This window comes from Sceloporus undulatus, chromosome 3, assembly GCF_019175285.1.
Source record: "Sceloporus undulatus isolate JIND9_A2432 ecotype Alabama chromosome 3, SceUnd_v1.1, whole genome shotgun sequence".
Lineage (NCBI taxonomy): Eukaryota > Metazoa > Chordata > Lepidosauria > Squamata > Phrynosomatidae > Sceloporus > Sceloporus undulatus.
In genome coordinates this window covers 41686749-41700948 of record NC_056524.1, presented here as the reverse complement: position 1 = coordinate 41700948, position 14200 = coordinate 41686749, and the positions used below count along the sequence as shown (strand labels likewise).

At 40.3% G+C, this 14200-nt stretch overlaps 1 protein-coding gene across 3 annotated transcripts in view; it reads left to right on the top strand.

Annotated features, from left to right (window-relative positions):
• Nucleotides 1-13839, top strand: part of QTRT2 (queuine tRNA-ribosyltransferase accessory subunit 2) — a 22896-nt gene extending 9057 nt beyond the window's left edge. For all 3 annotated transcript variants that reach the window (XM_042460177.1, XM_042460179.1, XM_042460178.1), the window contains 5 exons: nucleotides 3531-3740; nucleotides 5089-5288; nucleotides 8859-9010; nucleotides 10921-11041; nucleotides 12619-13839. In XM_042460177.1, the coding sequence (XP_042316111.1) occupies nucleotides 3531-3740; nucleotides 5089-5288; nucleotides 8859-9010; nucleotides 10921-11041; nucleotides 12619-12841 (906 nt within the window). In that variant the 3' untranslated portion in view covers nucleotides 12842-13839. The remainder of the gene's footprint in view (nucleotides 1-3530; nucleotides 3741-5088; nucleotides 5289-8858; nucleotides 9011-10920; nucleotides 11042-12618) is intronic.
• Nucleotides 13840-14200: the final 361 nt, after the last annotated feature.

Below are 14200 nucleotides of genomic sequence, written 5' to 3'. Positions count from 1 at the left end.
TGGACTGGAGGGAGGGCTCTCCTTCTTTGTTTGGGCCAGGCCTGATGGAGCTGGCAGGCCTAGGGTTGCCATAACCCGGCTGCACCCGTGTATTTCCCGATTTGGGGGGCCCCGGGACCCTCCCGGCACGGGTGCAGCCCAAAAACCGGGAACCCCCCCCCCCGGTGCAGCCCGGTTTGCGCGGGCCGCAGGGGCCTTCCGCCCCCCCCCCCCCCCCCGGGGAGGAAGAGGAGGACAGCGAGGCCTGCCTGGGGCGGAAGAGGCGCCTCCCCGCGCGCCCGCACCACCCTCCTCCTCCGCCCCCTCGCCCCCAGGCTTCGCGCCTGCCCGCATAGAGGAGGCGAAGACGGACGGAGCCAGTGCCTCTTGCGCGCGGGCAGGAGGAGAAGAGGGGGCGGAGGAGGCAGGGGAAGGTGGCGCGGCTGCGCAGGGAGGCGGGGAGGGTGGCGCGCCCGCGCGCAAGAGGCGCTGGCTCCGTCCACCTTTGCCTCCCCGCGCGGCCGCGCCACTCACCTCCTCCTCCTCCGCCCCCTCTTCTCCAGGCTGCGCAGCCGCGTGGAGGAGGCGAAGCTGGAGGCGGTTCGCCTCCTGCGTGGTGCACCCCGCCCCCCGGCTGATTGGGGGGGGGGGGGAGGGGGGGGGGGGAGGAGGAGGGGGAGGAAAAGGAGGAGGGGAAGGAGGTGGTGAGTGAGTGGCCATAGAGGCCTCAAGGTGGGGTTTTTTTTGGGGGGGGGTGCTTTTAATGCTAACAAGTCTCCCTTACTTTGACAGTGATAGTGTAGTGGTGATGATGATGATGAAGATGATATGAGTGGGTCAGCTTGAGAGGTATGCATGCACTGTTTCAGAAGCCGAGAGAGTGTGACTTTCCAAAGTGCCTTTTCTATGTGGTTTTGGTTCTGAGGCCTAGTCAGTGTAAATTGCTGTGATTTTTACAAACTCATGCACAGTGAAGAAAAACCAAAGTCCCTTGACACACACTTCTGAGAAGTACACTTGGTGCAAGAACGGTGAAACCACCTTGACATGTTCAATATGCATAGCCATGTTAAACCATGGTAAGTGTTAAACCCAAGGGGTTTGGTTATGGAATAAGCCTCTGATGCAAGAGGCCGTGTTCAGTAAAGCCATGTGAAATGCCCAAATGTGCTGTCGTGTGTGTTTTGGAATGGAGGTCGGGGGTGTTTTGCCAGAAAGGGAAGTCCATTTCTGCCATTTGTCTAGAAATAATGCCCAAATGTCCTCCATTTTGATCATGCCTAAGAAACAGGCATTTATATTAACATTTTTTAAAAAAAAAAATCATTTTTTTCGTGTGCCCTCCATTTTGTTAAAACGCATCCTACATTTAAAAAAATTGTCCTACATTTGTCCCGGTTTGGAGGTCCTGACTTATGGCAACCCTAGGCAGGCCTCTCTCTCCCTCTGAGGCCAGATGAGATCAGATGGCAAAGGGAGGGCTCATCCTCTTACTCCAGGCCAGACCTGATGGAGCTGGCAGGCCTTTCTGAGAGAAGCCTCTGAGACATCCCCCCAATGTCTGCCTTTCTCTAGAGCCATCCAGATCCAACCCATGTTGCGATGTAAGAACTTACTCTGTTTTCTTCAAGTAGTTCTAACCATGCTCTGAAACTGAAGTGTATATTACCAAATAAAAAGTAGTGCTAAGTTAAATTACCTTTTTTGATATTATTTGGTTCTCTGTGTGATTTGTTGCCCTCTTTTTTTTCTTCTTCTTCCATCTCTTCCAAGTATGGCTGCTTCCCTGCTTTTTTTGTCAGTCCATGTGCCCCCGGGAGGACCGTAGAGCAGAAAGGGACAGTCACTCACTTCTGATCTGGACTACATATTCTGATTTTTGTTAGGGCAATATGGAGGAGAAAGAAAACTTTTTACTTAAAATGGTATATATGGTGGCAAGTTAATATGAGGAGCAATTGCTAGAGTAATTCATTCTTTGTCTTAATTTTTCAGATTGAGAATGGGCAACGGTTGCTCAAGCTGTAATGTCTTATACAGTACAGCATTCTGACTATATTCACTGCATTTAATTATCTTTAGATGGCTTTGGGTTGTTATACGCCCTGAATCATGGCAGCAGTAATAACTCAAGTTTTCAGGTTTATCAATGATGTTAGTGAGAGATGATGTTTCAACAGTGGTTTATGGTAACATAAAACCGAGACAGAAGAATTACTGTGGTTCATTGCTTCGTCTTAACTGGTTTATTTATAAAGCACCAGCAATGCATAGCACTTCACAAAGCACAAACAAATAGATGCTGGTCCCAGGCAGCTTACAATCTAGACATCAGTGGTGGCAGAAGAGAAGAAAAGGCAGCTGTTTTAGTTACAGATTCCTAGATGTCTCCAAAACACACTGCAGAAACAGTCCAATTTGAGACCTCTTTAACTGCCCTGGCTCAGTGCTAGGGAATCCTGGGTAGTTAGTTGTGGCACCAGAGATCTCTGACAGGGGAGGCTAAATGTAAATTACAGTTCCCAGAATTCCCTAGCATTGAGCAAAGGGCAGTTAAAATAGTCTCAAACTGGATTGTTTCTGCAGGCTCAGGGCAAAGATAATTTTGCAAAAAGCATTACCCAAAAGTTGTTTTGAAGGAGATGTTTAAAGGAAGAAAGAGCGGTGACTTGACATACATGTTCTAAGATATATACAGACCGGCATCATAGGCCAGCATCAGAGTGGAGTGGGGACCGCCTTTGACTCCATTCTGATGTGATGCTGCGGGCCCCACCGCACAGCCGGCAGTGTCATGGCGCTCCTCTGGCGCTGCATCCAGATGACGCAGCGCCAAAGGAGTGCTGAAAAGCCATGGCGCCAGCAGCTATGGCACCCTTTCTGCAGCACAAAAAGGAGCTGCTCTTTGTGGCTCCTTTTTGCGCTGCAGAAAGGCCAGATAGGGGCCAGAGCGTGTAGCCTTAGGGGCAGTCTGTTTAGCCCCATAGTTGCAAGCATATAGGGTAACAGGATAGAGGGGAAGTGGAGACTTTCTAACAGTGGAGAAGTAATGATCATCACATGAGGTGGGAGGAAAGAGTAGCGGGAGGATAGCAGAATCAGAGTGCATTATTTTGAATTTTGCATTGAAGGAGAAAGCAACATTTTGGGCAAAAAACAAGGAGAACAGGGTAGGCCCTCCCAGTGCTTTAAAGATAAAGAAGAGACACAAAGGATTCCTGGTGTCTGTTGGTATCCGAAAGACACCGTCTTTATCTGAGCCAGATAATTGACAGTGAAATGGAAAGAGACCATTTATTTATCTTATTTTAATTTTTTTCATTTATATCCTCCACGAAGAGGCTGTGTATTTTAAAACTATATAGATTAAAACAGTGCAAACTCATTAATAAAAGTATAAATATAAAAGTTATTTTAAACACAACTAAACAATTTATAAAATTAAAACAATAAACATTAAATCCATTAAAATTCATTAATTCACTACAAATAGTTGTGTACAAAGTCAGCTCACTCTCTATTTATACTCTGTGTTTCTTTGCCTCTATCAGGCAGTTTCAGTATGGGGATGCGGAGGTCGGATGGAAATGACAGCATCAAAGTTCATGGCCATCCAGCAGGTTATCCAGCCAGACTGGTTCCAGTGTCTCTCGGATGGAGACACTATTTCTGGAGAAATCTCCAAGAAGAGGGCCAAGAAGTCTGTAGATCGTTCTCTGTCCTTTTTGGATGAGTGTCTACATCTGCAAGAAGAATCGCCAGTAAGAGCTAAATCAATTTGAGCTATCACAGTACTGTAATTATTCACTCCTGTTTTTTTGTTGAGCCTTGCAATCTCCCAGAACATGCCTGACAGAATCTTGGAATGAGCAATCAGTCAGCATGACAGCTTGGGCATTTTTGAAGCCCTTTATTCATTTATTGAGGAAAATAAATATCCCTCAGTAACGTGTCCTTGTATCTTCTTCTTTCACAATCTTCTCTCTTGACCTGCATGGGTTTAAAAGCAAAACTGCATACCCTGTTTTATTAATTTGATTTTACAATCCATGATAGATTATTTTGAGTCTCATTGCTTTGATGCTCTGCACTGTATCCATCACCCTCTTTACTGAGATATTCTGTAAACAAGTGCTGCTTCACATTTTTTTTTGTACATGGAGACTAGGGTTTTTTTTCTTGTTTTTGTTTTTGCCAGAAACAGTATCTGTTTTTTAATTTTAAATATTTATTTCACACTTTCCCAAATCACAAAATAGCTTAAAACAAACAAAACTGCCACTACCATAGAAGATTAAGATTTTCAATAAATTACACATACAACCCTTTTGTGTTAGAAGAGAAGCTGATAAAAGTGCCTCTGCCTCTCGTATACATACTGAGATGCTTTCAGCACACATTATTCCAGAAATAGCATTTCCTGTACCGTTTGGAAATTATACCTGTGTTCTCAAAATAAGGATAGTCTTTAAGTTGAGAAAAACGAAAGGATGTTTTCTTAATCATGCTAATGACTCTTCATCAGCCGGAAGAATCTGCTGGAAGAGAAAGCATCTGCCTACCAGATCTGATAGTAGTCACCCCTTGAAAAGCAGTAGTCCTGATCTGAGTGGTCAGTGTTAAATTCATTATCCCATTATGGCCTCGTACAGACGGGCCAAAATAAAGCTGCTTTGGGTCACTTTGGAGATTTAAATGATGCATGCGTCCAAAGAGTCCGGAATCCACACCAAAGCCACATTCCAATCCTTAGGAGTGGAGCATGGCTTTGGCACGGCTTCTGGACTCTTAGGACACATGCATCATTTAAATAGCATATCTCCAAAGTGACCCGAAACAGCTTTATTTTGGCCTGTCTGTATGGGCCCTGTACTTAAGTTCTTATTTAGGGGCCATAAAATTACTATTGGTGAGATGTGGGGGGGAAATGATAAAATAAATTTCTGTCTCCCAGCTTATCCTTATTTTTTTTCTTTCCTCCTCAGATATCACTTGTGTGACAATATTGGCAAGGAAAATAAAAAATCCCTTCCACCGCAAATCTCCTGCAGTAGACCATTAAACAAAAAGATCCTTTTGTCTTACCTTTGTAACTTTCTTCTTATTCAGGAGTTGCAGCAGAGCCTGATGATTGGGGTTATTGAAGGTGGAGATGTGTTGGAGGAGAGGTTGAGATCAGCGAGGGAGACTGCCAAGAGACCTGTGGCTGGCTTTCTTTTGGATGGCTTTCAGGGAAATGCCATGGCCAAAGAAACTAAACTGGAACTCTTGTCCTCAGTTACAGCAGAGCTGCCAGAAGATAAACCAAGGTTGTAATTAGTGAAAATTTGATCTACAGCCTGTGCAGTTACCTTGGGGACTTTTATAAGTAAAACTCAATAACACATCTGTTGTTTTATGTAATTAAGCATAGTACTGTGTGCTTTTGAACACTGGATTTTACTAACGTAAAGTATAAGTGGAACAGTGACAGGATTTGGATTCGGCCATATGGAATCATTGCATTATCAGAACAAAAGGTTGACTGGTTCATTCATTTCCCACCTTGTTACGTGCCTTCAAGTTGTTTCTTATCTAAGGAGCCCTAAAGTGAACCTGTCAACGGGTTTCTTGGCAGTATTTGTTCTGAAGCGGTTTGCCATTGCTTCTTCCGAGGTGAGAGAGTGACTTGTCCAAAGTCACCCACTGAGTTTCCTTTGCTAAGTGTGGATCCAAGTCCTGATCTTCTGGAAGGCTAGTCTAACACTTAGACCACTGTACTATGCTGACCCCCCACAACACACACTTTACAGCCTTATAATACAGTGCTCCCTCATAGCTGAAGTAAATTCTGTCTATCCCCAAATGATCTGTTTTATATAAAAACGTAATTTTATTGTTTGAAATGTTTAAAGCTGGGGCAAGGAAAGTGCAGCCTTTCACATCTTGCTGAAATACAATTCCAAGAAGCGCTAGCCAGCATTGAAGTTGGAAAGTGTAGTTTGACATCTGACAATCCGCTTTTTGCCCATCTCAGCTATAAAGGAAGGAGACCTGGATTTTTAATATTGATACAAAACCATAAGTTGTTTTGATTAGAGATTTTCATGGTGGGGGTGAGGAAAGTACAGCATAGCGTAGGGTGCAAGTTACTCCGATAATATTTGCAATGTGATGTAACATTTTGCTAAATTCACTGGAACTAATTCTGGTATCTTACGTTGGCTTAACTAACACACAAAGCACTTGGATGATATATAGCTGATGTTATTGGCAAGGTGACTTGATCATTTCTCAGTTGTACAGACTTATATTAGCATATTTCAGAGGGAGGAATCCAAGACATTTTAAAGTATGTATTGTGACCTAAATAATATTGCCCTTTTCATAGTCTAAAATATTTCAAAACTATTCTTCATCCTTATGGATAGTAGCATAATTATATGAAGATGGCTATGACCAAAAAGCCATATAAAATAAAGAACAAACCATCACCAAAATTAGTCACCTAAAATAAGATATAATAGAATAATCAGTATCCTTATCACAGTAACAGAATTGAAGAAGCATTAAAACTAGAACAGATTGATAGATGTGTCTGTTTTACATTAAAGTGCCCTACAGACATAAAAATGTTTTGGTGTGGCCCTGAAAAGATTGCAGTGTGTCTTGTGTTTTTGTTGGCTTTGGAGATCAGTACTTTTTTGTTGATAGCATAGGTGAGTAGCTTCTAATGGCCCTGGAGTCTCTTTTTCCTTCCTTCCTTCCTTCCTTCCTTCCTTCCTTCCTTCCTTCCTTTTTTTTTTATCCTTGCTTGGAACTTGGCAGGCTGTACTTCCAAACATAAATCATAGGCCCATTGTGAACCTATCTGACAATATCATCCAGCCTGCATTTGACCAGTTCGCTAACCACAGCATAAAGGGAAACTTTGTCAGTTGCTTTGCTGAAATAAGTTAATTGCTGAAATAAAATAAAATATGACCACATCATTCTTGCAGGCCACAAAATCAATAATATCATAAAAAAGAGCAGATTCATCTGCCAATCATATTCTTGCTAAATCCATGAAATAGTTTGCTCTTCTTCTAGGTATGGCCAAAGAAAGAAAACTTCCCTTTCTTCTGTTGAACTGCTGCTGCTAGCATTGAATGGGGATAGTTTCTGTATACCTGTGTGCCAGCCACACTGGCCACATTTTCCAGTCTCTTCATTGCACTCAGCCTAGAATGGAGAAAGCCAGTACAGTAACTGTAAGATAAAACTATGCATGTCAAATTTGGAAAGGCATCAACTTGTTTTTAGTGAGGAGTAACCTTGATTGCTGCTAGAAAAATTACCATTAAGGAATTGAAATGTTAATTGCTTGTATAATTGCTTTGCTAACAGAATACCATTGTCTCTCCAGGAAGCTTAAAAATAAATATAGCATATGCTGTATGTTATCTAGGAGCTGAATTTAAATATGGTCAGAAAGCTCATTGCCAAAATGACAATTTGTTACAACTATGTGTGTGTTTTTAGTCATTTGCTAAATTTATTGACCTAAATTAGTTTATATAGTTGTCAGCACAGCCATTATTCCAGCGGGAGAGAAAAACTTCAGCTGTCAGCATTTAGAGCCCAATATCATTGTCACGAACAATAGCATAAGAGGCACGAATGAATCCAGCTGTATTTTCAAGTCCCAAGGGACCATCCTATTGCTGACTGTTGGGAATATGCTTTTGAAAATAATTACTTTGGGGTGAAATGATCTCATGTGAACTGGAGATGACCAGCATAGAGGTCCACAAAGTAAACTGAGTATGTATATTGTTCACCTACTCCATTGGAGATGTACCATTCTCTCCCATTTTACAGTGAATTTTGATCTTGTCTATAGGACCCTTTCTGAGGCTCCAGTCCTACAATCACAGTAATAACAGGATTAAAAGTTGGCACAGATTAAAGGGATTTATTTTTGGGGGTTTCATGTTTACACTTTAAGACTGTTCACCTCATTTCTAATTACCTTTAAGAGAGAACAATATATCATGAGCCAAGAAAGGCATCTTAGCCAGCAATTTGGGTATAAGCTAGCAAGTGAACCTAGATAAGGAAAGATAAGAAATAAAAATTGTTTTGGACTCTAGAAGGTGCTGTAGAAATAATAAATGTGGTGGTACTAACCCTAATCAATCCACAGGTGATATGGGAAAACAGATTGGTACAGTTTAAATGTTGATTTTAGATTGAATAAATGGCTGCTGTGACTACCCAAATAAAAAGTGTAGCCAATTGTTGTGATGCAAGGAAATTTGAAAAGTGCAGTAGAACACTGAATGAATTACAAACAGAGCATATATTGTATAATAGACCCCACCTTCTTATATAGAAAAGGTTGCTTTAAGATTCTGGTACATAGGTTCAACAGATTCCACCTTAAAAGTTCTATGTAGCTGGGGTTTTTCATGCCTCAAATAATAAATCTCTTTTTGTTTCCTCTCAGCCATTCAAGTAAGACAGGGAGCCCATACTCTGAGAGTCTTCACATCTACCGTTAGATGTGATAGCAAGGCTTTTTGGGTGGTAGTTCTGGGTATTATCAGATCATAAGCTCTCTAATGAACTTTGCTAGTGCCAACCCAAAATTTGGGAGGGCACATAAGGCCTTCCACCTTTTTGAGGCTTTTAAAGATGTATTCAGTACTTAATGAACTTGCAGCTTGTCTCTCTTCTACTTGTGTGTATATTTGAGTGCTGAGTGTAGTTCATTTTTGTAATTGTAACAGTACTTTCCTTGGAATTCTAAGCTAGAATGAAAAATAAAGATATGTTTTAAGAAATGTTAATAGGGAGACAGATTAAATCAGTTAATAGTTCTGACCAAAATATATTTTCTCTCTTGTCTCCTGTAGACTCATGCATGGTATTGGTAGGCCGGATGAGGTCCTGGAGTGTATTGAGAGAGGGGTGGATATTTTTGAGAGTTGTTTTCCTTACCAGGTGACAGAGCGGGGCTGTGCCTTGTCCTTCAGCTATAATTATCAGCCAAATCCTGAAACAGCAGGTATTTTTCTTAATTTGTCTGAATATTAGATTGGGAGAGTGTAATATTAGTACTTGTATACAGTATTTTCAACTTCTTAGGCTGCAGGTCTACACACAGTGATCTGGGGATAAGTCCCATTGAACTTCAGTGGCACTTGACTTTTGTATATACATGACAGTATGGATCCCTTTTTTAATGGTTAACTTGTTTTTCACAAGATAAAGAGTGCTTTGCTACTTACACAAGGAGTGTTGTTTTAAGGTGCAGCTTGGTGACATGATTAAAACCATGCTTATTTGTCAAATATAACATCCATTTATGAATTCTCTACATTTTGTTGTGAACATAAGGTAGTTAGCCATGGTAATGTAAAAGGTTAAAACAATAATTTTCTTCATCCCCATTTGGATCATACAAAGAAGCCAAACCTTTATTTAAGAAGCTGATTTTCTTTTTGGCCTCACCTTGTCAGTAAAAGACTGCACACATTAATCAAAATTGCAAGCACCTTTGTGGGGGGAGGGGCTTTGTGCTTCTTTGCATTATCTTATAAATCTGGAGTTCCTTAAATTGACAAAGAAGTTTAGAAGGTCTCTTTCCTACTTAATTCCATCAGGACTAAAGTACTGTCATTCACAAACAGGACATGTGTGAAAATTGTAGACTAAAAAGAGACTAGTGGAAAGCTTTCTTAGTGTCTGAGTCTTTTCAGCAACTTGAACCGTACGAATATATCTTTTATCACATTTTGCAAAAGCCTCACAACTTGACAAGTCATATAGCTTTTGAAGTGAAAAGGAGAAAGACTTTGCTCCTTTGTCCTCTTTCATAAGGCAACTTGTAGGGTACTTCTCAGTGCTCCCCAGGAACTTGTGTGCTGGAAAAAAGAGGATAACTTTTATTTGAAAGAAAGAAAAGAAAATCACGTGATTTCAGAATATGTAAAGAATAGAGGAGCTTTGTGTGCCTTTTATGTCATTTCTATACTCCCAGCAAATTAGGAAAGTATTATCCTGCTACAAAGTAAAGTAGGAATACAAGGTTCTCTCCACATAGAAACATCGCTACTCTGACAGTCTAACCAGTCTTTTCCAGTTTAGTGCCCTTCATCCAACTGCATTGGCTGTAGATGATGAAGGTTGTAGTCCAACACATCTGGTTGGAGGATTTTAGCCTTACCTTTCTAATATTAAATCCTTTTATCAGCTAACAGACTTTTAGTTCTAACATGGACTGTGAATCAGATTTAGGTCCCTCATGAATTTCCTCCAAATAAAAAATAAGCCAGTGTATTAATAATAATATTAATAATAAAATTTTATTTGTGTTTCCTCGCCTCTCCTGATGGATCGAAGCGGGGTTGCAGGCTACTAAAATCAGAATACATACAACAATCTTATAAAATATGAAGAATAAATATAACATCAATAGCTTATCAAACCATCAGACATCCAGGGGCAAGGGCAGTATATCGTTGTCAGACAGGCAGATTGGTTATCACTCCTCAGGGCAGGGGGGGGGGGCTTGGTGAAAGAGCACGGTTTTAAGTCTCTTTTTAAATGTTTCCAAGGGGGTCATGAGACGGAGCTCGTCAGGAAGAAGTATAGCTCACTAAACAGTTTGGTCAAAAAATAATGACTTGGGGTGGAGGAAGATAAGGCAGAGCAAGCATGAAATGCAGCTGTTTGAGCTTCAAGCCCTCATCTGATTAGTTTGCTTCCCTTCCACTTGTCCCATCATGAGTTAAGTGTTACCACTTTATTTGGTTCCACTATGTCATGAATATCACTGAAATATTTCAAATATTTCTGTGTTTGTCCTTGGGAGATATTTTTATAGGATTCACTTTGAAGTATTTAAAAAGGGGACAATGCCCATTCATCTCATTTATTTCACATTATTAATGAACTATTTTTATTTCTTTGCAGTCATCAAAGAGAATGGACAAACAGATGTGCAGGGGGAAGAAGAAAAAGAAAAAAATGAAAATGTAACACTCAGTGGACCACAAGAAATTACTCCCTTTGAAATATATTTGAAAGAAAAAAGGTACCTTAGATACTCGGCTATAAGCCAACCTATAAGGCAAGGACATGTTTTGCAGGCAAAATTATTTATTTTGACATGATCCATGGATGAGTCGAGGGTAAAACTTAGGGTAAAACATGTAACAGAGGATCTAAAAGATGAAGCAAAGGACAACCATGCCAAAGAACCTAACAAAATTCCAGGAAGCATAACTGTTTGTGTTCACCCTAAATGCTGAATGGATGAGAAAGTAGAGGGGTGGGGTCAGTACTTACAGGACAGATTACGCTATTGCCTTTCACCAGGAAATGGTTTCCCCTTCCTGTTTTTTTTTTTTTTAAAGAAAGAGTTAACTTAGGTTTCTTGGGTCAATTTTTTTGACTAAAATCTCTAGACCTATACATTGGTTTGGTTTGAAATATCAGGTTCTGCTGTAATAATAATAATAATAACATATTTATTTATTTCCCGCCTCTCCCCATGGATCAAAGTGGGAAACAGCAACAGGCTAAAATATAACACATATAAATTGAAGACACATAACGTTAGTTAAAATACATAAGCCAGTTAAAACATATAACATCAGTTAAACCACATAAAACAGTTTTAATATCAGTTAAAACACATAACATCAGTTTAAAATAACATGTAAGACTAATACATATTAATCAATCCATAGTTTAAAATTCATAATTTTAAGATAATCTGGATAGGTCTGCCGGAAAAGGCTGGTCTTTAATGCTTTTTAAATTTAGATAATGTATTCAGCTATTGAATCTCCTCTGATAGGTCATTCCACAGTCTAAGAGTGGCTGGACAAAAAGCCCTCTGGCTGAATCACCAGCCTAGTTTTGGCTGACAAGTAAATGTCCCCAGAGGACCTGAGTGTGCAGGGTGGATTATACGGGAATGGGCGATCCCATAGGTAACTTAGACCCAAACCAAGGGGCTTTAAAAGTAATAACCAACACCTTGTACCTTGCCCAGAAACTAATTGGCAGCAAGACTAACTGGCAGTAGACTACTCCAAGCTATTTGCCTGTTCATCACTTCTTGCCACTATTTTGAAAGAGACGTCAAAGGAAGAAATAGTTGTTTGGGAGTAACATGGAGTTCTGTGATGCTTGTGGCTGTGTAGTGTGGTATTTGTACATGTTTTCACACATTCAAGGGACTTTCTGTGTGGTTTGGGACAAAATTGCTTGAAATTCACACCATTTTTTAAACTGGGGAACTATGAGGGACTGGGAAGGCTCAAGGGCCACTAAAGTGGGGTTCAGGAGCCTCATATGGTAGAGGCAGGACAATATGCCCATCCCAGATTTACAGTAAAACAAGTCAATGCTTATCTGTATTGGAAACTCTTTAGAGCAGGACTTTTCCTCTTTCTTTATAAAGAGCCATGGTTGGCAGTAATGATTATAATAAATAATGTGGAAACATCTTAATTGCAGCCTCACACTGATTTATAATTGTTCCCAAAGTGTAGCTTTAGGATATTGCTTCATTTTGCTTCATTTTATTTATTTATTTTTAATCAAATTATGTTTAATTAATTAATAGATTTAATCTGACCACCCCTTCCTTTTCTGTCTTAGGTACCAGGATGATTTTGGGCCTTTAGTAAAAGGCTGTTCCTGTTACTGCTGTCAGAATCATAGCCGTGCCTATGTTCATCACCTACTCATGACCAATGAGTTGTTAGCTGGTGTCCTGCTTATGATGCATAACCTGCAGCATTACTTTGGCTTCTTCTGTTCTATCCGTGATGCTCTGAGAGAAAACAAGTTGGACCAGCTGAAAAAGTCTGTCAGCAGCTGAGCACTTTGAGTGCAGAAGTGTTACAAAAACAGTGCAAGGAGAAAAAGAATCCATGAAGCAGAGAGCTGCATACATTTTTTTACCATTAGTTTCATGTCATCTAATGCACAGTCCCCTTTGGTCATTACAAACTAAGCAGTGATGGGTATTTTTCCTATTAGCCTGACTGCTAAAGGAATCAAAAATTGTAAGAACCTTTTTACAGATAGGTAGGTCTAAGCTGGACATTATTTTCATGAACTGTGTTATTTTCATGAGTCGTGTTCCTTATTTTAGAGACCCTAATTACTAGAGTTAGAATGAAAAAGCAAAGAATACAAATTGCCAGGTGAACCATAGGAAAAAGATAAGCTTCTATTTTGGATTCTGATGTCATCCTTGCTATACTTACTGGACTAAAAACAAGTCTATTAAAAATTCTCTTTTAGTAAGTCTGTGGGGAATAGGTAAAATGTGTAAAGAAGGAAACCCCTCTTGTAACAGACTTCACTTCAACATTTTCGTTCCCTGAGCACATTGCTGCCATTTTGCAAACTGATCCAGTCCTTACCCGCACTCCATGTTCTTGCTAGCTTTGATTCTTCATTGTTACAGAGTGCCAGCTAATTGGCTGGTCTCATCCCATCGCCTAAATTCAGCTGTTAGTTGCAAGTGGAGTGGATCCTTTGAGTCAGTTTTTGAATGGCAAAAGTAAGTATAGTTTATGCAGTTGATCTACTCTGGTTGGAACTAGCAATTGGCCTTAGGCCCAAGGTTTTGACAGAATGCCTTCAAATGACAGCTGTCTGTTGTCAGAAGCTAAATCGAATTTTCATCATAACTAGTTGCTGAATAGTAAGTCAACATTTATTTAAATCTCCTAGGCAAAGGTGAAGGTAGTCCCTTGACATGAATGCCTAGTCATAACTAACTGTAAGGGATGGTGCTCATCTCTGTTTCTAAGCCGAACGGCTAGCGTTGTCCGAGGACTGCTCTGGTGGTCATGTGGCCAGTATGACTCTACCGAAAGCTGTTACCTTCCCACTGAGAAGTGGTACCTATTTATCTGCTTGCATTTGCATGCTGTTGAACTGCAAGGTTGGTAGAAACTGGGACTAGTGACAGGAGCTCATCCCATCATGCAGCATTCGGGCCTCAAACTATTGCTGAAATACTAAAGTTTAGTAGGGCTTTTACAATTATGGAGAACACAGTAAAAATTGTTTTAGCTTTTTTATCCTATTCAACTCAGTGATGTCCATTTTATTTGATCCTTTTTGTACAATTGAAATTTTAAAATGTTTTTTTTCTATTACTGTATTACTGTACTGTATTTTTATGGGAAATTTCAATATCACACTCCAAGGACCAACTCATGAG